General features: G+C 38.6%; 6 protein-coding genes across 6 annotated transcripts; 2 read left to right on the plus strand and 4 right to left on the minus strand.

The window, feature by feature from the left end:
- Positions 1–384: 384 nt before the first annotated feature.
- Positions 385–2,204, plus strand: AK88_03535 (uncharacterized protein; the record flags this gene model as incomplete). The annotated part of the gene is made up of 4 exons (XM_012481148.1): positions 385–513; positions 731–771; positions 1,042–1,141; positions 1,407–2,204. The coding sequence occupies 4 exons, from the start codon at positions 385–387 to the stop codon at positions 2,202–2,204; spliced, it is 1,068 nt and encodes a 355-aa protein (XP_012336571.1).
- Positions 2,205–4,544: 2,340 nt separating this feature from the next.
- On the plus strand, positions 4,545–6,786 carry AK88_03536 (phenylalanine-tRNA ligase, beta subunit; the record flags this gene model as incomplete). Its single annotated transcript, XM_012481149.1, has 3 exons — positions 4,545–6,225; positions 6,434–6,553; positions 6,734–6,786. The coding sequence occupies 3 exons, from the start codon at positions 4,545–4,547 to the stop codon at positions 6,784–6,786; spliced, it is 1,854 nt and encodes a 617-aa protein (XP_012336572.1).
- Positions 6,787–6,867: 81 nt separating this feature from the next.
- Positions 6,868–7,053, minus strand: AK88_03537 (uncharacterized protein; the record flags this gene model as incomplete). Its single annotated transcript, XM_012481150.1, has 1 exon — positions 6,868–7,053. One exon carries the CDS (start codon positions 7,051–7,053, stop codon positions 6,868–6,870), a length of 186 nt encoding a protein of 61 aa, XP_012336573.1.
- A 1,107-nt stretch (positions 7,054–8,160) lies between these two features.
- On the minus strand, positions 8,161–17,844 carry AK88_03538 (uncharacterized protein; the record flags this gene model as incomplete). The annotated part of the gene is made up of 1 exon (XM_012481151.1): positions 8,161–17,844. The coding sequence occupies one exon, from the start codon at positions 17,842–17,844 to the stop codon at positions 8,161–8,163; it is 9,684 nt and encodes a 3,227-aa protein (XP_012336574.1).
- Positions 17,845–21,251: 3,407 nt separating this feature from the next.
- Positions 21,252–21,986, minus strand: AK88_03539 (uncharacterized protein; the record flags this gene model as incomplete). Its single annotated transcript, XM_012481152.1, has 1 exon — positions 21,252–21,986. One exon carries the CDS (start codon positions 21,984–21,986, stop codon positions 21,252–21,254), a length of 735 nt encoding a protein of 244 aa, XP_012336575.1.
- A 2,522-nt stretch (positions 21,987–24,508) lies between these two features.
- Positions 24,509–25,984, minus strand: AK88_03540 (uncharacterized protein; the record flags this gene model as incomplete). The annotated part of the gene is made up of 1 exon (XM_012481153.1): positions 24,509–25,984. One exon carries the CDS (start codon positions 25,982–25,984, stop codon positions 24,509–24,511), a length of 1,476 nt encoding a protein of 491 aa, XP_012336576.1.
- Positions 25,985–25,995: the final 11 nt, after the last annotated feature.

The raw sequence follows: 25,995 nt of genomic DNA on the forward strand, positions 1-25,995 counted from the left end.
AAAAAAAAAAAAAAAAAAAACGAAACAAAAAGCATTATGAAGCAAATTTTAAATTCCTAAAAAGAAGAAATAACTTCTTCTTGTTATACTCCCTTGGAACCATTGTACGGCTAAATTGCGCAAAAGCAATTATAGAGTGTTCGTTTTTGCGAGGCCCTCCCCCGTTGGCAGCCCCCCAAGTATTTTTGTTTCTCCTTTACCATATGTTTGTAATAGATACCCCCCAGCTGAGGAGCACCAACCTTACTCAATTAGGACTTCTCCCTGTTGCTGCTGCAAGCGTACAGCTCTCGTGGGAGTTACGTCACTGCCCCTAACTAACGGGCAGGCTAACCATCACATGACTTCACTGCTGTACCACTTCACCCGCCGCTCCCCCCAAACATGTCATATTCAACAAAAAAGGAGAGCAAAAAGTCTATTCAGAAAAATGTGAACAACTTTGAATTTAGCGAGGACATTCAAAATGACATTGGCATAATACAGTCCTACACCCTACAGATCTCAAAAATTGTAAGTGAACAGCATAAGATTTTTTTTTTTTTCCCTTTTAGCCAATGTGGAAATGGATGCCTCTTTTTTCTGTGACAATGAATTTGAAAAAACGCAGGCGGAAAAATTCGCCCCTTTATGCACGTAACTGTATGTTGAATTGGAAATGCCCATTTAGTTCACATCCTAATAAACGTCTTTTTTGTTTTTTTTTTTTTTTTCGCACTCTTCGCTGTAGAATGAAAATGAAGTTTGTTCCGTTGAGAGTTCAGAACAAGTGTAAGCAGATGAGGAGATATGCATAAGAGGATGACGACAAGCGTCTTCTATTGAATGAACAACTGTCGCGTTCGTTGATGAGGGGGCGTGTCCTTATTTTCACGCATAACACATGGGACGAATTCGACACAACGGTGTTAAATCGGCCAAGTGGACATTTTTGTAAAAAGCAGTAGTGGATTTTATGAGGCCACGCCCAATTCAGTAGCTTTTTAAGCCATAAAATGTACATACATATATATGTATATGTGTTTTTCCCCCCTTTTTCAGCCAAGAAATTGTGCAGGAGGGAAAAGTGAAAATTCAGGAAATCCAAAGAAAGATTAAAAGTTATTCTAATAGCGCAGAAGATGCCCCTCCAGGCGAAAGGGTACGTCCTTGTCTCTCTCTCTCCACCCGAGCGTAAATATGCCTGCGCTTATTCCAACGTATATGCGTGTGTCGAGGGTTTGGAATGTACCTACGTTTGTGCGGTATATGTGAATGGTTAACTGGGCCTAAAGCGTAAAGACGTGAGAGAACACTGTGCAGCCAGCATGCACAAAAAGACGTCTTTACATCCATGTGTAAGTAAATGCCTCCCTTCCACTTTTCTTTTTTTTTTTACTCATCCCTTTTACGCCAAACTATCACAGATGCGAATGAAGCTCATGCTACAGAAGTTGTCCAACTCATACATAGCAGCGGTGAACAATTTCCAAAGTGCGTCAAAAAATTATATTAACAAAACAGTTTTAAATGATATGCTATCAAAAAATATGAACACATCGAATAACAATTTGGAATACGATTCTCTTACCAACTTTTCTCGAAACAGTGATTCAAATTATGACTCCAGTAGAGACAGGTTTAATGTGAACATTTATGATTTTAATTATAACGAAAATGACAATTATGATGGCAGTTATGCCCCTCTCCCCAGGGCCATGGAAAACGCAAGTTCAGGAAAAAAAACGAAGAAAAAATATAAAAGTAATATTTTCACGGGAAGTAAAAAAACAGAGGTTAATGAGTATCTCCTGCAGAATGATGCATATGAAGAGGATGGTGCCTACTTGGGGAGCGTTGGATATGGGTCAAATGTAAACCTGGAAAACCCCCAGCAGGACAGGCAATTCGTTTCGGTAAACACGGTAGATATTGAAAACGAAATTTTAAGTCAGAAAAATAAGGAAATAAAAAAATTACATAAAGACATAATCAACATACAAGAACTATACAAGGAGTTATTTGATCAGGTAAATATTCAAGGGGAAAGCATCGACAACATAGACTCTCAAATAATTACCACCCATGATAACATTCTTATGTCCGGTCGAGAAATTGAAATAACGAGGAACAGGTACTTTAGAAGCATCCGGTGCATGGGCTTCCTTTTCTTTTTTCTAATAATTTTGATAATAATTATTTTGGTTGTCTTCAGGGTTATATGATGAAGAATTGCATTGGGTGTAAGTAAGCAGTAGATGGTATACATGTGGGTGGGTGAGAGAGTGTATACCTTTGTGGATAAGTGGCACACGAAGTTGTAACTTTTCCACTGTTAATGTGCTTCGTTTCCTTGACCCCAGGAGTTTTTTTTTTTTTTTTTTTTTTTTTTTTATCATATCCCCAGTCATTTGGTTCTTTCATTATTACGTATAAAATTAGGAGCCATTTATGGGAAGAAAATGAAGGGGGCGTCTTATACTTTCCTGCCCTTCGCTCTTTACCTGTAGAGCACCGCTGCCTGTCTCATCGTGCCGTGGTTACCTACGCATCTTAACATATTTTATGCCTCGTGTTCCATTTGTTATATTCCCCAATTCTTTACACCCCGCCGCAGTGGGCGAATCCATTCGGCTGGTAAAAGAACCACGTGGGATACCTCCATCCTAACTTCCTTCTCCGTGCTACATTCAGTCCTATTTGTTTTGGGGCAATTTGTGCCTCCTGTTTATACCCCTTTGTAGTATTTTTTTGAAGTTGCTATTTTTTGAAGTCTACCCACTTTTGTAGTTTATCTATTTTTTGCGCCCACTTTTTTTCACCCATTTTTTTTTTTTTTTCGTGCCCTCTACGTCCTCACGGGACACAGACAACTGCGGGTAATTTCACGCTCCCCTTGATGACATTTTTTTTTTTTTTTTAAGTTTTGTAAAAGGTTTAATAATAGTTTCGTTGGGGAAACACCCGAGATGGTCATTTTGGTCCTTTTTCATTTTTGCCTCTTTTGGGCACTTAACCGTTTTCTACATTTTTTTTTTTCAACTTTTGTCATAAAAACAAAGGCGGGGGTGGACCCCCATTGTGAATGCTCAAGACAGAAAAAGGTGAAAAAAAAAACTGTCAGACGTGCGTGAAACAGTTTTACGTTACCTATACTGTTGTGTAGCTTTGAACAAGGGGGAACTGATTTGTAAACATCTTATTCGTCCGGGAGCGTGTGCACAAGGAGGGTGATGGGGCTTCCACAAGTAGGTTTGGATAAGTACCTACGGGGAAGAATGCAAATATACACCCATAATAGAGACACTTAAATTATGCGCGCATGTACGTTCGTCTAACTACTCGGGAACTGTGTATATATATATATATATTTTTTTTATTTTATTTCCCCAATCGCGAAAAGAATCCACCCGTTGGTGTTAGAAAAAAGGGGACTGTTCCTGCTGCAGTAAAGATGTAAGTTAGGAAGGCATATAAGAAAAGATTTTACGGGGGGAGGCACATAATCTAATGTACACGTTCTGTTCATACTTATACTTGTATCTACATTTGCTTCTGCGCGGTGAGCGAAAATTGGTTTGCCACCTAACTCTGATAGGTAATTTTACGCCACCACGTGGTCGCTTCCACCAAGCCTTGGACTAATTTGTATGTTCATATAATTTTGCTACAATGGAGGCATAAACATGCAACAAAAAAAAAAAAAAAAAAAAAAAAAAAAAATCAATTCGTAAATTTTGGAATGTAAGAGTTAACCGTGTCATGGGAAAAAAAAAAAAAAAAAAAAAACATCTGACGGGAAGCCCCTAAAAAGGAGAAAGGGTCCAATCGCAGAATAAGTTGACAAGCTTTCACAATTCCGTACATTACGCAAAAGTGGAAGTGGTGGAGGCAGTCCACAAAAAGCAACAGAATTTTCTAAATCGCCTAGCGAGTTATCCAACCTGAATGGAGTAGAGGGATAAATATAGGATCCTCCAATTTGCTCACAAAAAATCTACCATCTCCTCTTCTTAAATAGGGCGGGAAGTAATACCCTACGTGATTGACAGATAACGCAGGCAAATGAGCACAACAGTGGGCAAGTCTAAGCGTACAACGAGCGTATGTACGTACAGATGAGCTTTGTATGGCCTTCATCTTTTACCAGGCGTGGTGAAAAACTTGTAGTGGAGACCCAAGCGGCAGTTGACCCCAAAGCGGAGGAACACTGAGGAGCCCATCTTAGTGGTCGCTGCAGTTTGAAGAAAACCCCAACTTTTCAATTTTACTAAGGAGTGTTCGTTAGTAGAGAGGAGACAACACCTTACAGAGGCGCGTCATATAAGAGTTTATTCACTTGGGACAGTGGAGGAAGGCCGAGTTATGTCACTCGGAGAAGCAACTGTTCTGGCGCGCTAAAGTCGATTCATTTCGATAAGGAGAAACATATAATCCTTCTGAGTTAAGGGAGTGAAGGAAAGGACAAATATTTTTGATCATTAAAGGAAGATCCCCCCCAGTAGGGTAAGCAATATAGAAGTATTGCCATACGTACAATCGTGTCGAGTTTGTGAAGAGACAAAATGCCGACTATTTCTGTGTACGAAGAGGACCTCATAGAAAAGCTGGGCCAAAAAATTGAAGAGGAAAAACTGAATGATATATGCTTCGAATTTGGCATAGAGATTGACGACATAGAATACAAAGGTGAAAAAAAGATTTACAAAATTGAAGTGCCGGCTAACAGGTACGACTTGGTATGCGTGGAAGGGTTATGTCGAGCGCTGAAAAGTTTTATAGGGAAATGTCAAAACATCAATTATGTTTTGTTACAAAATAGTGAAGAGGCCTGTGTAAAGGAAAAGCACTTTATACGAGTAGACGAATCAGTGGACGAACGGAGAAGTTATGTCGTTTCAGCCGTTTTAAAAAATGTAAAAATTAATGAAAATGTGTACAATAATATTATAGAGTTGCAGGAAAAGTTGCACCATAATTTGGGGAAAAAAAGAATTTTGCTGGCGATAGGAATTCACGATTATGACAAGATAAAATTTCCTGTGGTATACAAATTTGAAGAGAAGGACAAAATAAATTTTATTCCTTTGAACGAAACGAAAAATGTGAATGGAAATAATTTCCTAAAATTTTATCAAGACAATATAAATTTAAAGTCTTATTTAAAAATTATCAAGGACTTTGAGAAATTTCCTGTCATCGTCGATGCAGACAATAAGATTTTATCTCTTCCCCCAATTATCAATTGTGATCATACAAAAATTACCTACGACACGAAAAATTTATTTATTGAATGTACAGCCATCGTTAAAAATAAAGCAGAAATAGCTGTTAACATTATTTGCTCTATGCTGTCAGAATACTGCACACCAAAGTATTCTATTCACTCCTTCTTCGTCCAGTATGATAAAAAACATAAGGCGGAAAAGGGGAATGGCTATTTGTACCCAATTTTTAAGAACAAAAGTTTGACATGCCATATGGATTATGTGAGAAAATTGTCCGGCATTTTAGACCTTTCAGTGAAGGATGTCGAACCGTTGCTTAAAAAAATGATGATATCTTCGAAGATTATTGATAGCAATACATTCACCGTGGACGTACCCTTTTACAGATCAGATATAATGCATTGCTGTGATATTGTTGAAGATATAGCCATCGCATACGGGTATGGAAATATCGTATCGGAAAAAATTGAAATTGCAAAAAAAAATTCATTAAGTGCATGCACAGAGTTGTTTAGGAATGTTCTGGTTGAGTGTACCTACACAGAGGTGATGACAAATGCTTTGTTATCAAAGAGGGAAAACTATGACTGCATGTTGAGGAAGCATAGGGATTATAAGGACGAAAAGATAAACTTGGATGAGTACAACCCCTTGGCACCCCCAGTTCAAATCATGAATTCCAAAACGTCCGAATACGAAATTGTTAGGACATCTCTAATTGTAAATATGTTAAAGTTTGTGTCTGCAAATAAACACAGGGAACTTCCCCTACGCTTCTTTGAAATTGGAGATGTTTCTTACACCACGTATAACAAAACGGATACCAACGCTGTGAATAAGAGGTACTTGTCCGTTATCTTTGCCGATAAGTTTACGGCTGGGCTGGAGGAAGCGCATGGTATGCTAGAAACCGTTTTGAAGGAGTTTCAGCTTTTCAGTGATTACAAAATTGAGGAGAAGAGGAAGGAGAATGTGGCTATTCGTTCGGATGTGTTCTACAAGTTGGTGCCTACGAAGGGTAAGACGCGCGGAGACACGGTCCAGCGCCCGCAGACGGTCATCTGCTGTCTATGTGTGTGAGAAGTCACGGTGAATGCCAAAGCGCCATTGTACGTGTACATATCCGTCGACCATGTTGCGATGATTACTCTTCTTTTGTTCTCAACTCCAAATCCATACTCTCCTTTTTTTTTTTCCCCCCTTGTCAAAATCACCATTATGTACAGATCCCTCCTTCCTGAACGAGCGAGTAGTTGACATTATCTTGTGTCCACAAAACTTGAAGTTTGGAATTCTGGGCATAATTCACCCGAAGGTTTTGGAAAATTTCTCCATCGACGTTCCAGGTAGGGGGATGTTGTTTTTCGATAGCGTTAATCGTGGCTCGGTTATGCGTCTGGATATTTGCTCGTGTGTGACGTATTCTCCGTAATGTCCCCCCCACTTCCATAGTTCTCTCTCTTTTGCGGTGTGTGTCAAACGTTGCTCCATTTTAACAACTCCTCCCCTCTTCCCCCTTTACACAGTGTCCGTCATGGAGATAAACATCGAAAGCATAATGAACATCCTGATGATTTGAAGCCATGTTAAGGAGGAAGAACCTCCGCCCCGTGAATTTTAAAATCCGGAAAATGCTACAAAAAGGGAATTCAAAAATGTGTCAATTATGCTCCTTCAATTTATCATCAAAATAATTGAGCGCAAAGAGGTACGCATTGTCTGGATGTGTCTTCACTAATTTTGCGATGAACTCGGAAAGGACTTCTTCGAAATACGGGGGAACATTGTACTTGTCCAGGTTTAGCTTGTCCACCTTTTTAAATTCAAACGGGTTTGTGTTCTCCATAATGAGGCGGGGAGGAAGAAGAACTGCAAGGAAACGGAATAATAGGAGTCCAAACGGATGGAAACAAGATTTATCCACAACAAATTAAATAATGATTTGTTTAGCCTTTATATGTAAATCACATGTGTACATATGCGTATGAACTCGTGCTATATGTGCACGTTCGCGTTTCACAGAGGCGGCATAGAGACACGCAAAAAAAAAAAAAAAAAAAGATGCACACTTCGCAGGCGTGAAGAGATGGATGGAATTGTACTGGGTATGGTCTCCATACCGCCTGATCGTTCTTTAGTGAAAATTGAGCAGTTTGCACCCTTACTCCAATAGGCGCTGCGAAAAGCCTGCTTCAGTGTGTGATAGTTTGTTTTACGCGAACAGGTGCTGATAGCGCAACGAGGGGAAGCATCCCCGTGGATCAAAAGTCAATTTTAGAGTAACTCCTTTTTTGTTTTACTAACCATTTTTTTTTTTAACTGTCTCCATAACGCTTCTCAATTGTTAACGTTTATGAAAATTCAAATTTTAATTTTGTAATTACAAGGACGAAAAAAAAAAAAAATGCCATGTGTGATGTTGTCTATTTGGTATGTTATTTTAATTTTTTTTAAGCATGTTAAAAAAAAAAAAAAAAAAAAAAAATGGGAGAGAACAAACTCCTTTTTTAATGGTACAAATTCGCTTTATGAATGCAGAAAGGCACATGTTTGGGTAAATGCAATATGGAAAAAATTTTGTGGGAAAAAAAAATTCCTTGGAAGGTTTAGAAGTAACCCTACCCAGTTTTAAGTAGACACCCTCGCACAGCTTTGATCACCATGTAGGAAAAACCGGCACGTGTGACTATGCGCGCAGCAAGTTTCAATAGCGTAGTGCGTAATAACTACGAGGCTATGTTATGTTATGCTATGTTCTGTTTTATTTTATTTTTTTTCCCCCTTTAAATGGGGGGACAAGCAAAATAAGTGCTGTCCTAGGACGCGCCCTTATTATGGTAAAGTATGTTTAGTCCTGCTTCGACCACAGAGAGGGGCTTCATCTCGTTCGTGGGCACTTCCATAGGGAGGCATACGTTCCTTTGGATGGGAGTCTCTTTCACAATTTGGCGCTTCAGTGCCCTCCGTGGTTTGCATTACTACTGACGTTTTTCATATCGGAGTAATTCGTCAGATTAATCAAACTCTCTACGCTATGGTTGCGCGACTTAAGACTCAGATTGTTACTGATGAGGTTTCGATTAGGGTTCAAGCCGGCATGGAACCCCACATTTGTGCCACGCCCCATGACCGCATGGATACCTCTAACGGGGGGTGCATTCCTTTCATTCTCATTAGCACTAAGACTGCCATTCGGTACTCCCCTTTGCATCTCTCCGAAATCGCTCTGACCATCAACATCTACTATTTTATTACTTTTACCAAGCAGCTGATGTAAATTTGGGGGATGGTAAAAATCATTGCGAGTGTTACTTTCTGCAACAATATGGGGAGGGATGGCATACCCACTGATGGGATGGTTCCTTTGAACGACGCGATTATTGGAGAGGCTACAATTATCCGTATCGATCGAATTGCTGTCATTGTAATTGATGTAACTTCTTAACATATTGGGATGAACCCTAGGGGGTTGTTCAAACGCACTGGGGTAGACGTTACCTTTTGCTGCGTAGCCATTTAGCTGGTCGCCACTCATTGCTTTCCTGAAAAGGTCATCGTTACTGCTATGGGTGAAGTGGTTACTCATGCCAATATTTCCATTTACAGTGTGCTCATTTTTTTGCGGGTACCTATTTGTAATGCTGGTGCTGCTGGTGCTGCCTTGGCTGTGGTTATGAGCATTGGACATTATTTTATTTGAAAGGGGCTCATTTGGTAGGGTAAACATTTTCAAGTCGGCGTTGATTCTATCGTTAGAGGGTGGGAAATTCCTTGCATTGGTGGGGTTGATATCGCTCGTTGTGTGTGCGGTTCCCTGATTGGCCCCGTTAACTGCGCCATCTGCTCCGACTCCGCTGAAGTGCTCCATCTGGTTGACCAAACAAGAGTGCGCTATGGATTGAAACAATTTTTCTATATCTGGGTTAACATGCACAAAGGAATACTGCCAGAATTTAAAGATGGGATTCTTAATAAGCTCAATGAAGGTAATGAGTAGTCCCCAGGGGTGAGGTCTATGAACTATTAGTCGCTCTAACAAAATTCCAGTAATTTGTTCATTTACAATTTCCATTTTTGAAATGTTAAAAATCCAGAGGAGGAGACAAGAAAAGTAATGAGTGTGTGCATTGGGGTATCTCAAATGGTTGGTAATGGAAGAGAGCAAATAATATCTCCCTTCCATGTCTAACTTATAAGTGAGATGTAGGATTATTTCCAGTGCAGGATGGGACTCTGAAACTTTGTCAATCATTAATATTTGGGAGGGAAGGGACATACCAATATATAACACTAGGGCATTTATCAACGCTATGTTGTACTTGGTTTTCAAATATAAAGCTTTCATTTTATTCTTCACAAGCAATTTTTGATGAATTTTTTTTAATGAGATAACATTTCTGGTGACAAAATAATCATCGATGTATTTCTTTATGTTATAGTCAATTAGAATAAAGGTGAAGTTGTTTAGGATAACTGGTACTACCTTCATTTCTGGTAGGAGGTCTACTTTCAAATTGGGATAAAAGGGATGGGGCAATTTAAGATTTCTTGGAAAAGCAGACAAAATTAGATTCCTCATTTGGATACAATTTAAGGGGATGGAGTTACAGAATGAGAAATTGTATACACAAAGGAACTCTGGAAAATCGTGCAGCAAAATTAAAAGCATTCTTAGTGTCCCTCTGTAAATTATTTTTATGGGGGGGGTGAGAAAGGCATTCTTTAGAAACACGTACAGAAATTCTAACAGGTAAATTAGTAATTTGTTGTATATACACCATCCCTTGGACGTTTTCAATATTTTTGGTAGAAACAATTTGTGGCTAATCAATTCTAACCATGCGAAGATAAATCCGGGTACACGTAATGGGTTCAGAATACACAAATAATATCCTATGGCTAGGATTAACTTATTGTACGACTGCTCAAAGTATTTCTCGTTTTTATTTATTTCGACTAGGATGGATAAGAAGAGGCGAAAGTATGGTCTTTGGTTGAATTTCTTTTTATTCCTTCTCGACTCCCTGACTACGATTCTACAATATACGTTCATCACTTTTTGAAACAGAATAAATGGCGAAATTTGCTGCGTATCGACTAGCTTCATCATGCAGATGATCATTTTCGCCAGGCCATCAAGCGACAGAGTGTCAATCGCGTCGTCTAAATGGGAATTTCCTGTCAGTCTCTCAGGCTGTTCTGCACTAGAGGTGCCTCCTCCGATTTTGTTGCCCCCCTCCGGTTGTCTGCAGGCATAACTGTTGCACATGTCGAAGTTGTAGTGGTACACATCCTCATCGTCGCTCTCGCCATTGTTGTGGGTATCTTCCACATCGGCTTCATCCTCACTGGCTTCTAGCTCGTCCTGTTCTTCTTTGCCGTCCTCTAACTGCTGCCACTCGTGTTGCTCTTCATCTTCTTCCAACTCGTAACTATCACTGCCGTGATCGTCATCCTCAACCTGCGTTTGGTCCTCCTCGTGCATTTCATTCGCATCGTCCTCCTCAGCATCTGTTTCGTCTTCCTCGTCGCTCTCAATTTGCGTTTCTCCTTCCTCGTCGTTTTGCACCACCACATCGTCTTCCTCTCCCTCATCCTCCTCTTCGTCTGCGTCGTTCCTGTGGTTTTCCTCCCCCGACTCTTCTTCTTCTTCTTCCTCCTCCTCCTCCTCCACCTCGTCCACCTCTTCCACACGGTCCGCTTCCAGCTCATCTACTTCTGTTTGCTCCTCCTCCACTTCATCATCCACTTCTGCTTCGTCTAACTGCTCATTCAGTTCATCATCCGTTTGTTCCGCATCTTCCGCTTCGTCTTCCTCCACTTCATCCCCGTCTGACTCGACCTGACTTCCGTCCTTATAACTGTCCTTTAAAGGGGAAGCCATTTCATTTGGACTCCCATCATTGTTCCTCCTCTTCACATTGAAATGGGTCTCCGATTTGTTAAATTCTTTATCATCGCTTGACACAAAGTCGACGTCAGCAGATCCGTCGATGGCAGCAGATAAGTTCCTCAACATTTCGCTTTTTTTCACCTGCATTTGCTTTGTCCTTCTCTGCTTTCTTGATAAAGGGTCAAGGCAGAATTCTTCTTCCTCATCTGAATGACACTGCTCATAATTCGATATATTTGAATAAAATGTTAAGTTTGTGGATTCTATACAGGAACGGTTTTCATCAGAAACTTGGGAAACTTTACTGCTGTTGCTATTTTTTTCTATTGGTTCTTTTTTTTCATCCCTATTAGTCTGTTCTGCTTGTCTGCCATTTTTGTCAAACCGCTGTGTACCCTCTTCTGCATTTTTGTTTATCACTTGGTTTTTGTACAAGTGGGATGATTGTTCATTTCCTCCACTGGGGAGGCATACTTCGTTCGATTTATTATTGTCCCCTTTTGTGGCCCCTCCTTGCACGGCATCGATTCTTTCATTTGGGAATTCTCTCTTCTGTGAGGTTACAGAAGTGTCATTGTTTTGCTGCTCACAATGAGTGGCGCTTGCATGGTATTCCGACCCATTGTTTCCATTTGCACTATGAGCATTATCCAGCAAGTTCATATTTTTCCCCCTTTCCACGATGGGCCCACTGGAGTTGACGGTGCTAATACAGGTCCCTCCCTCCACAGCATTATAAATGCACACGGCAAAGAAATTATCAGTGTTGTTATCAATTCGTAGCAATCCTTGGTTGGATATGTTTTGAAAAAATTTAACATAACTTTGGTTAGGGTTATCCACATTCTTAAGATTGATTAATTTTATCCACTGGAAAAAAAAAATACTAATGATCTGTTCATGTTGTTTTGGAATCTTCTGCGGTTTGGGAACTACTCTGATGCCTCCCACCCCTTTGTCTTTGAAATATGTATTATTTTTTTTTTTTTGCAATATATTCCAGTCCGTGTTCAGACAGAAATCGATTATCTGCGTCAGGGTCGTTATGTATTCTGGGTTCATTAAAATTTTCAGATTTTTCTTGTATTCCCTCTTCGCCTGTTTCTTGGATTGGCAAAGGTGCGCATTTGTTCTGTTTTCCTGGTTCGTCTTACTTATCGCGCTTCCGTCCACGTTGCTCTTATTGTTGGTGCTGGTGCGCGTACTGAGTGCCGACCTGGCCTTTTCGCCTTTCTCGCGCAGGTACACATCTTCACGGGTGTGCACCTTGATCCCCTCCATGTCTAGAAGACCAAAGTTGTCCACGCTCTTCAGTTCCTCGTGAACTTTATCGAAATTTTTCTCCTCGATTAGGGAGCTTAAAAGGTCTTCACTTAACTGGTTATAGTCCCTTTTAAAATATTCCAGTGGGTTTTTCATCAACTCACTTTTTTTTATTTCGTTCAGATGGAAGTTGTTATTTGTGCTTGGGCATTTCAATTCGAATATGTTTTCTTTCGCTTCTGCTCCCTCTAGTGTTCTATATGAGTAATACAACCCATCCTCCCGCTTTGCGCCACCTTCGCCCTGCGCGTGTTGTGAAGTTCTACCATTTTGTACTTGGTTCCCTTGCAGTTGTCCCTTTTTACCGTCCTCATCGGTGCCATTCCTGTCCATCCCCATGCGTAGCATCATCTGATCTGTGTTGCCACCTCTCGGCACGTCTAGATCCTGCTCCTGGTCACGCTCATCATCGCTTTTTAAATATTCCTCATAAACGTGTAGCAGGTCTGAAAAAATGACGGCACCTTTTTTTCCCTGAATCTTTTTGGCCTCTTCAGTTAATATTTCGATGGCGACGTTGGTATCAATTGGGGGGGAGTGGTTGAAGAAAAAAATTTTGTTGGTCAGAATTTTTTGCTCCTTCAGGTTATTTAAAATGATAAATATGTCTTCAAAATCGTTGTATCTGAAAATTTGGAAGTCGATTAAAATTTGTCTCAACAGTAGGGTGACAAACTCTGTATTGGCATTGATGCTATACATGTCCGTGCTGAGTTGTCTTACTAGGTAATATTTATATTTCTGCATATCCATCAGGTTGTACCTTATGAAGCCAGCTATCACATTTGCATTCAGTTTTGCCACTCCTTTATTGTGACATTTTGTTTCTGACTCGTTCTTATTTTGGTGGCCCCCTTCATTTGAGTTGCTATTCGTCGGGGAGGGAAATTGGCTTCCCAGTTTTGTTATATCGTCTGATTCATTCTCCTTGACCAAGTTTGATGGGGCAAAAAGGGGCTTACTACAACTTGGTGAGTTGTCATTCGAGAGGGAAGAAGAATCATTCGACATTATAAAATCCGTTATGTGTTCTTTTAATAAGGGGCATTTTTTTTTTAGCTTTTCCAGGATGCACAGAAATACTTCCAAGTATATGCCAGAGGGGTCATTGGATCGATAAACCCAAGGCGTTTTGTTACTGTGAGGGGGGATAACTTCAAAAAGGAACTTATAAATTCTGTTTGAGTATGAAATGATGGTCTCGTCTTTATGTTGTGTTAGCGCTGCTATTTCTGGAATAGATTTAATTAGGTTAAATATGCTTCCATCAACGGACAGGCTATACAAAATGTGAAGACTCATTTTGTTTATATTGTCGGAAGGCTTTTCTTTATTTATGTTAAACAGTATGGGCGGTAAGATGAGGATGTCCTTAATGGCATCTTTCAGTTGGTTAGTAGCAAGTTCTAATTTGTTCAGAATTTTATGCAGCTGCGAATTTGTGTCTACATGGGTTGCAGATGGTGAACTAGATTGTGGGGGTGTATTTTCATTCGCGTTCCGTTTCGCGCTGTTTACACTTTGCTCAGTCTTTATATTACCATTTATATTGTAATCCGTGTTGGTTTTTCTGGCTAATGTGGGATCACTTTTTGGCATTCCAATTGGGGGATCATTAACTGTTCGCTTCTCTTCGTTCATATTTTTTGGATAATCCATTTTTTCTTCCTTCTTCTGTAAATTCGAATTTGAGAAGAGGGCATGCATGAGAGTACCACCTGCCTGTTGATTATTCTCTACATTTACATCATTCACTTTTGTGTATATTTTCGTAAGCGCTTTCGCAGCGGCATGTAATTTTTTCAGCGGGGCTATGTTTAGGAAGTCTTTATATATTTGCAACTGATTATTCGTCACAGGCAACCCTAACTTTAGATAGTGGGCGATCTCTAGCTGCATTCTTTTGGTGTTCATAAGATGAATGGGATCATTCAGAGCGATTCTATGTTCTTTGGCTACTTGTCTGGATAAAAGGGTAGGTTCCAATGCTTCATTAATATCTTTGATAGCTTTTTCAATAACTGCCTGTTCGACTAGACTGCAACCTAATTCTAGGTTATCTGCACTTAGAATTTGAATCACTTGTTCAATTAAAACCTGGTCGTTGCAATCTTTCGTGCTCGTTTTTTCTAACCAGTGTCTTAAATGGTGCGTTAGAGAAATACGCAGAGGTTCCTTACACGTAACTAAGGCTAACGAACCAGCTAGCGATGAAATCATAATATGGGCCGCCTTCCGAATTAGAGTTTCATCTCTTTCCAGGCAGAAATCTTTACACACAATTTCTCTCGTTGTAACACAAGATATAGCTACCGATCGGTCTAATATAGCTGCGATGATTTCCCTAATGGCTTGATAAAATGCTATAGTAACTAGGCTTTTTAAACCCGGCTGGATTTGAAAAAGAGCTATAGAGGGAGATACAATTATTGCACTGTTCAGGCTCTGCAAAAACTTACTACTATTAATTTTGTTATTAATTAAATTGTTGTCAATGGAAATTTCTGGACTGTCCATATTGTCGTTACTGTTATAGTAGTTGGCAGTGCCGTCGTAGTAATCGGCGGTGTTATCATAATGGTTGGCGTTACCAATATAGCTGGCACTAGTGGCATAGCTCACATTGAGGGGGTGTTGCTCACCCATCGCACTTACATTTTTACCTCCACCACCAGCCACCTTTTTGTTGTAGCTTGCATTTATTAGATTTACATCTGGGGGGGGAAAGGTGGAAACTAACGTCATGTCATTTGTCAGAGCATCAATTCTGTCGACATCATCCTTGCTCCATTCAGAATCAACATAATCAACGTTATAACTTGGAAGGTTATTGTTTCGCCTAGTGTACTCCCCTTTTTCTGGGATGAACCTCGAGCTCGGTAGTGCATTATGCGGCACACTACTTGGTATATCCCTTGCGGTAATATTTGTTACATTTTCCAACTCTTCCAGTCTGGGGTTCAGAGTCAATCCACCTTGTACTCTACCTATATGACTATTAACAACACCTGTTAGGCCTTCCCTACGTGGGAGATTTTTCAAGTCTTCACTTAGAGGTAAAGCGCTGCTATTCTCTTGGTTGTTGTTGCTACCTTTTGGTATGAGCAATTCACTTTTCCTATTGTGTGCAACACTTCGCTTACTTAGTAAGGTGGTTTTATTCTTAAAGGCATGAATATCTAAGGCAAGATTTTTAAACAAAATTTCCACCTCAAATATTGTGTACGTCTTCACATTTGGGAGTTGATGAATTTCTGTTAGTAAGCATAGCATAGTTGTGGTCCAAGGGTTGGGAGGCTTAAAATTTTTAGACAGTTTTATAGATTCTAAAATTCTGCATATCAATGGTAGTATGCACACTAGGCAGCCTTTTTCGTAGGCTTCAAATAGAACTAACTTTAAATCTAAGATTTTCGATTTTAAGGGTCTATTTCTCCCTAGGGTTATGAACCCTAACCAGGAGCCTAAATTCTTCAGCACTGTTTTAAATGCACTAACTTCTTTCAATTCGTTTATGTATTTGAATAGGATGAGTATACACTCGTAAGTCATATTTATGATCGTGTCGATAAGCATAGGATAGCTTAGTTTATCAATGAACTCCAGGAAAACTTCGTGGAGGTTTACTTCCTTGGAGGCCCTGGATTTGACAATGTAAAAGGCTAGCCAGCTGTAGTGCTCTGGCTGCATGACTTCTTTTAAAATTTTAATTTTCTCATCAATATTGAATGAGCAGAGGGTGTTAAAAATGCTAAACACTTCGCCTATTATTAGGGGCGATGGTACAATAATATTTTTAGTTAAATCGGTGTTGTCCATTAGGCATTCTATTTGGCCTAATCCGAACCCCCCAATGTTGTTTAGGCTCAAATTAGGTGGTAACTTCACCTGCACTTGATCGTAGAACGATTCCATTATTTGGCACAACTGCTCCTCTTTGTCCCTGCTGCTGAGCGGGTTACCACTTGCGAAGTTGTTGCCAATGGTCATGCCGTCACGCTTATCACTATTCAGATTAACATTCGGGCGTTTGATCCCTTCGGGCGTACTGGCATATTTAGAACCATCGACCACACTGCTCATTCCGATTTCTCCTGCATGCTCATTGAGAATGGAAGCGTTACTGAGGGACACAATTTCCCTACCCCCAAGGTTGAACGGGTTGCCTTGGGTGGTTAAAATGCGGTTAATATGGTTGCTTCCATTTGGAGATACGTAGGACCGGTTGGCATATAACTGATTCATGGCACCCAAAGGGGTGCTTGTCTTATCACCGTTTAGTAAGTTTACATTGGTAGTGATGTTATGGTTCTTAACAGGGGAGGGGATGTTGTTTATGTTTACGTTAAAGTTACCGTTTAGGTTATCGTTTATATTTTTATTTTTAAAAACATGTTCACTTCTACCTGGGGTGTGCTGGGTGGTTTGCTGACTGGCTTGCTGATTGGACTGCAAACTGGATTGCAAACTGGACTGCAGATGTGGGTGATGCTGCACAAGACTTGAACTGTTTGGTAAAATGTCACTGATGTAGGATAGCACATTGTCATTAGTTAGGTTGGCGCTAGTACCGCTGTTTCCCTTCACCATATTGTTTAGGGCGTTGGCGATAGTGCTGTTATTATTATTACTATTACAGGTGCTAGAACCACCAAGGTTGTTACTTACATTTGTATTGTCAACATGGCCGCTAGTAGACATGGTTATGCCCATTGAGGAAATTAAATTATTTACATTCTTCAAATTGTTTCCATTATGGGTTGATATTTTTTTGACGTCATCATTTGACGCCTGAGATATATTCGCATCCGTTGTGCTACTGTTTGCACCAATTTCAGCTAGGTGTTTTATTTTTAATATTGTAGAGGCATCTATGTAAGGTAAACTCCTGAAGTGCTCTGGAAGGGTGTTCAATAAATTGCTGCAATGAATGACGTATTGGGGGTTGTACTGCCTTAGGGTAGTAACCGCTATCAAGGAAGACAAAAAACTGGGGTAACATATTAGAGAATCTTCAAACTGTTCCAAAGCCGTAATTCCAAAATTGAACATTTTAGAATCATTTCCTTTTTTAAAAGCTTCCAGAATGCACTTCAATGCAACAGCCAAGGTATTGCCATAGGATAGCAATAAGTTGTGCTTTATTAATTTTCCAAATAGCTGTGCAGTGGTGTCCAGCTCCTCTGAGGGATATTTTGGGAAAAATCTACACTCATTAAACAAAATTAATAACATTGATTTATACACATCATTATTTTTGGATCCTTTGGGGGAACCGGACAAGCTCTTCATGATATCTATCATCGTGTCCACTGTAATTTCCCCGGTGTACAATTTGGCGAAATAACCATTCACCTCAACCTCGTGTTCACTGAGGAACGCATTGTCCACCTGAACATTTATGTTGAAATTGTTATTCATTTTCTAGCACATGTTTTGTTCTTATTACTGTACCTATTTACTGTGTATTGTATTAATATGATTATCGCGCAATTTAATATATTTTCGCAGCCCCTCTTTCTTGATTCGCCTTCTTTTTCTCTCAACCTTCTTCTCTTTATTTGTACGCTTAAAATATATATATACGCGCGCGCGTATGTGTATACTTTGGAATGTGCTTGGGTACGAGTACAAGTAGGGACAAGGGCATATATGTACGTACATGCGTATGTAAGTGTTTATGCCCGTATGTACATGCCAGTTCATGTGCAAGCATGCGGCGTGAACATATGCAAGTATGAATGTACGAATATATCCCCTTTTTTAAAATATTTCCTTTTTTGCCCTTCTCTCACTTTTGTGTGTTGGCGCGATACTGTTTTCCTGTCGAAAATATGTACGCAGGGTTTTTGCAAGCTCTGTAAAAAGTGTGGTGCGTTTTTTTTTATCTTCTATATGAGCGTACAATACAGCAAAGCAAAATAAAACTTAAAAACAATTTTTTTTTTTTTTTGCAATATATTGTGTTATATACATTTGCTCATTTGGTCACGCGTTCATTTGTTCGCGTACTCCTTTTGTCACTCGTTCATTTATTTGTTTTGTTCACCCACTGACTTGTTTAATATTTTATATTTTTTTCCATAAGGAGCTTTTATTTTTTTCTATAAGGTATGTACATATTACATTTTTTTTTTTTGCCACATTTTTTTTTTGTAATATGCAAGTATGATGTGTTGATACAATCTTCTATTTTTTAAGCGCACGTGAGTCACCACAAATATGGATGAAACGTCCTTGAGATTATGCGTATACCAACGTTTGGGTGTCCTTCACGCGGCGCTGCCTTGGTGCAATTAAGCGTACCTACGCGTACGCCATGCGTACACTTGGTGACACATTTACGTGCGACTCGTGCACACGTATAGGTATATAAGTACAGCTACTCGTATAGGCCCGCGTACACGTAACAAATATGGTGGCGTATATTCCCACACCTATACGTGAACGCTTTCATTTCACATATAAGGAGGCAAGCACACTGCGATCTGAAAGGGGTTTGGGAACCTGGTTACAGTCGCATGCAGGAATTGTTCACAAAACTACATCTTTTTCTACATGCATGCCTGGGTGTCAATTTGGTTCATTCTCTATGAATGAGCATATGTATGTACATACGTTCGAGTGTACAGGTTTTACGTGTTCCTCCTTATCGCCTTAGCTTTTCGTGTTTTCAATTTTATTTTTTTTATTTTCCCCCTTGTAAATTTTTCTCAGCACACTTTTCTTTGCGTTATAAAACTTGCGCGATGGTTATATATTTTTTTCCGCTAAGCAACGAATCATTTTTAAAACATCATAAGTGAATAATTTCCATTTTAATTTGAAGAAAGGAGTTTCTTTCGATGGAGGGATTGAACTGCCTATTTTGTTAACAATTTTGTGCAGTATGTAAATGGGGGGCTAGAGTCCTTCAGTTCTTATGTTTGTTTTTTTTTTTTATTTTTTATACTTTAATTTACCAGGGTTTTAATTATAAAATAGACTTTACAAATGTGTGCACTTTTTCATCATGTTTACGATTTCGTTTTTATACACATGTGAGGATAGAGATAAAATTCGCATGGTTTTGGTGTGCACCACGAGGATTAGTAAAATGTGCGTCACTGTTGGGTTAATGTTATGTACACATGTTGCTTCGTTTTTGTGCCCGTGCTTGCACGAATATGTAGGAATCTGTTCACAAGCGGAGGTGAGGGAAAACAGAAACATAAAAGCGAAAGATAAAAAGGGAGCACAAATGGAAGTCCCACGGAGAGATCTGTTTTTAATGCCATGTCCACGTTGAAATGTGCGTACTGTTCAGGGTTGAATGTGGCACTCATAATAAATGTAAGCGCAAAAAAAGGAAATGAGTTTTAGCACAAAAGTAAATATCATTGCCTGGTGCACATCACATCGTTATTCTGGAGTAGAATTGGCGCATTCATGTGGTGCGTCCGTGTAGACCACATCGATTTGAAGGGGGAATAAAAGGTTTCTTTCATTGTGGTGGTGGGACATATAGTGCGGTTATTTCTTTGCGTGAGGGCCAACTTGCTAAAACGTACGATATTTTGATAAATGTGCAAGTGTTCAAGTGTGAACATGTTCGAATATTCAAATATTTGAATGTTCAAATGTAGGGATTCACACACATGTAAACGTTAGTAGTACGAGAGCGAGTGTTTTGTTCTATACACGCACAGAGTCATGACCATAAATTTAGTAGATTCGGTTTAAGCGTAGGTGAAGAGGCGCGGTTGGGAGTATCGGCTCATTCGTTGGGATAAATAAACTTTTTTATCCCCCCAAAGTTGTGTACATTCTGTCATGAATTTTTTTTTTTTTTTTTTACAAAAGGGTTTATTTGTTCGCTCTGTTTAAAAGTGAAAATGGTAGTAAGTGCAAAAAGTGTTGCATTCTCCATATCGACATAAGGGTGTGCCTGTCTTTAGAAAGGTATCGTGAAATTTTTTTCTTTTTATGTAATATTTTTAAGGTACAAATTGAACGGCAAAAAGTAATGCTACAGCCGGTTATCCTATTCACAAATTAGACAGAATAAAAAACTCGATAATGCTTCTTTCCACTTTAGTGACAAAAAAAAAAAAAAAGGGATAGCACGAAAACCAGTAGTGGACATAGCCAAAACTTCACATCAATTTTGCAAAAGGATGAATTGTATAGATACACGCAGGGTTAGCAAACAGTAGGCATTATGATATGGCCCATTTTGGCATGGACACGAATCCAGTAAGGAATAAAAACGAAATTCAATTTTATCCTTTTTTTTCTTTTTTTTAACAATTTTAATTGTATTATTAAAAAAAAATTAGTTTTCGAATTAGTTTTTTTTCTTTTTTTCTTTTTTATCATATATTTACGTAAAGTACACAAGGATGCACATAAGCATATGTTTGTGAACTTCAGATATGCTTTAAAAAATTGAACATGTATTTTTACAAATAGGAATAAGTATATTTTCTATTTATTCAATTAATACAAAACATATATAAAAAAAAAAAAAAAAAAAAAAAAAAAAATGGAGAGAGTAACAGAAACACATACCTGGGATGAATGATTCATCCACGCAGGGTAGAGGTGGAGAGTAATATGTTTTGTTGAATCACATGTATGTGTATACCCTTGTAAATACGTTCACACATAAACCTATGCATATACATACTTAAAGGTGTACACGCACATATACATTTAAAAGGAGAATCAAATAAAATTTTAATTAAACTTTTTTAACCACCGAAGGAAGAGGGTGGAAAAAAAAAAAAAAAAAAAAAAAATACATTGACTTTAAATGTAGATTTTCACGTTTTAAAATCTACCCACATTTAAGTGTCCTTAATTTGTAATTCTTCTTTCTTTAATTTTTTTAAATACTTTGGATTTTTTTTAAGGAAATTTTCTCTAGACAATTTCCCAAATTCTCCCTTGGCAATTTTATATTCCGTTCTGGTAAAATTTTGGTAGACACTGAATCCGAAAATTTTGGAGGTACAGTAAGAAGGAGTTTTCAAAGTAGCATAGTAAGGATAGGTTTGCAAAAGTATATGAGGAAAGGATGTACCAAAGAAGGAACCATCCAAATATACTTTGTCCTCTTCATGTATTTTGTATATCTCTTGACAGAGTGGACAATAAACATGCACTTTTGCAATTTTAATTTGATCGAACAGACCAATTGGAAGTACATTATGTTGAGAACAGCTAACTCTTGGGCAGCTTCCAAAATCACCCTTGATATACTTATCCTTCATTAATGACAGTCCTTTGGGGGTTGTAATAAATCGTGCGTGGATTAATGAATATAAAGAGACGGCATCCTTTCCAAATGCGTTCTTAGCGTCATCTTCATCAGGGGCGTCTCCAGCTACTATGGACAATAAATGATTAAAATTGGGCATCTCCGATTTTAATCCGTACAAATTAAAAGAATCTGTAATGTACTCATTATCTACCTCGACTAGGAAATTGCTGAGGGCTCTACTGTTGAACCATTTTACCCACGATGTACTTTTATCTGACTTGGAATCGTCGCCATCTTTGTTCGAGTCGCTAATATTCATTTTGATCTCTTCGCCTTGAATATGCGCCTGCGTCTGCTACTTCCGTGTGGTATGAACTGCTTTTTCCTATCTTACCTTATTGTATACACATATGTACACATTAGTAATACATGTGCAGCGTGTAGGGAGGCACGTAGAAGGGGGAACTTGCAAATTTATTCGCCACAATTTCCTCTACCCCTTCGGTATCGATATAACATAAAAAAAGGGGGCACCTGTTTTACGCTTCCTCTTATGACAGGCTGGTCAAGAAATACGAATCTTTTAACAAACTTCCACAAATGAACTCTTCAAATTTGTAAAAAATGGGCCTTTATTTTGAATACCTTGAAATGTGGTTTTTGTTCTAATGCTCTTTTCTTTCTTACAGGTGGTGGGCATACGTTTCTCCGTTCGTTCCTTTCCGTGTTTTGTAAAAACGATTGGCACAATTCGCTGCAACACGTGCTGGTTATTATTTCTTTGAAAGTGCGGTCGCTGGGTGGAGGGGCTACTAACTGGTAGTCTTATATAAACATATATATATATGTACGTGATGTACATTCCCCGTGGAGTGTTCCCTTTCGTGGAGCTGGACGTTCTCTTTGACCTTTAGAGGAAAGGCGGGAACTACTAAACCTTACCACCACTTAAACTTGGCGAAGAAGGTGAAAAAATTGTATACATAAATGGGGTAAAGATCGCAGAAGTTCAGAGGATACATACATATAAATGATAATTACATGTACGTACACTCTCTTATGTATTATGCATTATATGCCTATCTTCTTGTGGGGAAATTAATTACGCTTTGGTTATATTTTTCTATTATGTCAGTATAAATGAATAGCATAGAAATACGTACCCTTTGGCATTTAGTTTTTTAATTTCATCAAGGAGTACGAAAGAAAAAAACAGAAAACGAAAAAAAAAAATTAGAGATATGCAAACTGTGGCAATAGCGGCAATGGTAGTGCAAATGCGTAATTATTTTAATTTTTTGTTTGCGATTTCGATTGGTTAGGGGGCCCTGATTTCCCCCACCCCCACTTTGGCAGATTGCCGTGAAGAAGGCAAAGCGCGTACGTGTGATATTATATTATGAATAATCTATGCTTAATAAATTTCATGTACATGCACCGTACATCTTATGTACATTAGAAGCATTGTTTACACGTGTTATACATTGCTTATGAATGCCTAGGTGGTAATTACCCTTGTGAACATTATAACCCCACCCTGCAGGCCCAGTAACAGCACGAGCACTTTTCAGCTGTGTGGAATTTAAGAATGTACATGTGAATGTAGCTTCGGTTTGCGAAAGAGCTTTTATTCATCCCCAAATGAAGTATAAATTAATTTGCAAGTGTAGTACACATCCCCAAATGTGTTTTTGTTTTTTTTGTTTTTTTTTTCCATACTAGTTATGGGAATAAGAAGTGATATGTTTATCTGTACGTTTAATGTTTGCTTGATTTGTGACATTAAAAAAAGTGTACCCAAGTTTATACGTACAACTTAGGAAACGGAGAAAACGAGGGATGAACTGAACACTATGTAAATTCTTTTTTTTTTTTGTAAGGGAAAAGAATATGTAATAAGAGCGAGTGTGTTGTGCCCTAAATGAGTTATCCTTTTTCATGTCCCATTTTGTGATGATGGTGTTGTTACGTGGTTGGTCCTTCTTTATGTTGGGATCGGTGACAAATGCCCATGGGGGTTAGGAAAATTTGGTGGCAACATTGTGTCCTTCACTTCGCTCATCACGACGTGCACACCCAAGCTCATTTTTCATTCTCACGCGTTGCAAAAACATTCAGGAAGTATTTTTAACATTGTTAACATTTTAACTGTAAGACGTGTCAAGTTCGTGCATCGAAGGGGTGCCCTAGCACGGCAATATATAATGGTGTAGAAGTGCGTGCATAATGAGTTTCCACAATAGGTCGATTCTTAGGCGAAAGGGTCCGCACTAGTTATCTGCTCTACAACGTGTGCTTAATTTATATTTAAATGGAATTAAAAAAAATTGTACAGTTATGCGGGGGGGTATTATCATCCCCGGTATGTGTTGATATTTGCTGTTTTTTTTTTTTTTTTTTCTAAGATTGGATAAAAGACAAAACTGCGAAGTGCGCAGTGTTTAAAAAAAATTCAAATACGAGAGTGTGGACTAATGCATTTTTTGTAATTACATCAAACATCAGTGATGCATCGACGGATGCATTTCGCGTTAGCAAACGCTTAATCGTCACTAAAAAGAAAAAAAATACATATATATCAAAATTTCTGCAAGACGGGTGATGTCCCGTGAGCATGTAGTCCCCTTATAAAGTGTATCACTTGTTTGCGAGTACATATGGGAGCGCCGTTGGGTGCATATTTCGCCCCGCACGGGTGATACCAAACGGATACTACAATTCGCCAAGAGGTGTATCTTTTTTTGGGGATGAGTGTGTGTTACAGAAAAGGGATGTTCTTCATATTGTATAGGTGATAGATAGGTACTGTACATTTTTTTTTTTTTTTTTTTTTTCCTGTCCTTATACACACTTCTTATTGACAATATTTTTGACGCCATACTCCTCGTACTCACTTTTTGTCATACAGAACTGCGGAAAAGTGCCCAGGGAGGACAAAATGGAAGCACCTATAAAGCAGTTGCATTTCCGATCGGCCCCCTTGCTATAGATAATTTGTGTGCTCTTCTCTTTTATTGTGTCTATAAAAGGTAGGTATGATTTTAAAATTCCAATAAAGTTATGGAACATGGTGGATTCTCCAGTCACTATAAGGAAGTTAAGAACTTCATCTAAGTTCATATTTGCAGATATAAAGGATAAAATTCCTTTTTTGATAAAATCTTGTAGACCATCGAATATTTCAAAGTAAGTCTCAATTTGATCTGAGTTGCATATGTTGGAGTTCTTATCTGCTGGGTTGTCTGGTACTCTCTCTACCACTGAGCTACTGGCATTAATCTTGTAATTATGTTTGTATAAAACTGGAAGTTTTAACGTTCTTAGTGACTCATAAAATGAGTTAAAGTCCATATTATGTAGTGTTGTTATTCCGGTTACTTTACTTATACTATTTTGGTTGTATTTTTTTTTAAAAAATATATATGGGAAAATAAGTCTTAACGATTCACATGTATTTTGATCTATAATGCTACCGTCTGGTAATGTATAACTGGTGCCATTTTCATCCTTGTTTTCATTTCTTTTAATTTTATCAACCGTGGGATGACATTCATTACCTATGTTTTCTTTTAAATGACTAGCTACATGGAGAGATCCCCAAAGATAATACGATTCTGTAACCAAGGGGCATTTTAAAATTCTAATTTCGTTGCTCTTTTTTTCACCACTTTGACTTTTCTCAATAGTAAAGTAGGGATATATTTTAATATTTTTTACATTTTCTAAATAAGCTAGATAAATTCGATCGATTAGGTCTCCTCCTATGGGAACCTCTTCGATGTGTTTTTGAAAGATATAGCCTTCTTGTATTCCACACAAGTTGGTGCAATTTCGTTCAACGTTGAGAACTAGGCCAGATGTCCTTGCACATCCATAGCAGGACAAAACACTTCTTCTGGAGAGGAATAACTGATATACATTATGCGTTTCGAACATCAATTCTGTAAATTTTTCTCGATACCGCTTATCTGTTTTGTTTGGCTCTGTTAACAAAATAGGATGGTCTTGAAAATTATCATCCAATGCTTTACTCCCTGATATGTCTTCGAGCAGTTTTTCCATTACATCAAAATTGATGTCGTACTTGCTGCTATTATTATCGTCATATATGTATTTCATACCGTATAGTAGTTCCACATTATCTCTTTTTATTTCTGGTAACAAGGGGAAAATTGTATGTTTTAGGGTAGCGTGATGGACTATTGGTAACCCTAGAATTAAGTTAGAATTGTATCTGGGTGAGCACTCACCAGAGTACCCTGCCCGCATCTCCCCATCGTTCACATCTAAAATTATGGTTTGTATGTTCTGAAACATTTTTCGGAATG

This window comes from Plasmodium fragile (genome assembly GCF_000956335.1).
Source record: "Plasmodium fragile strain nilgiri unplaced genomic scaffold supercont1.41, whole genome shotgun sequence".
Lineage (NCBI taxonomy): Eukaryota > Apicomplexa > Aconoidasida > Haemosporida > Plasmodiidae > Plasmodium > Plasmodium fragile.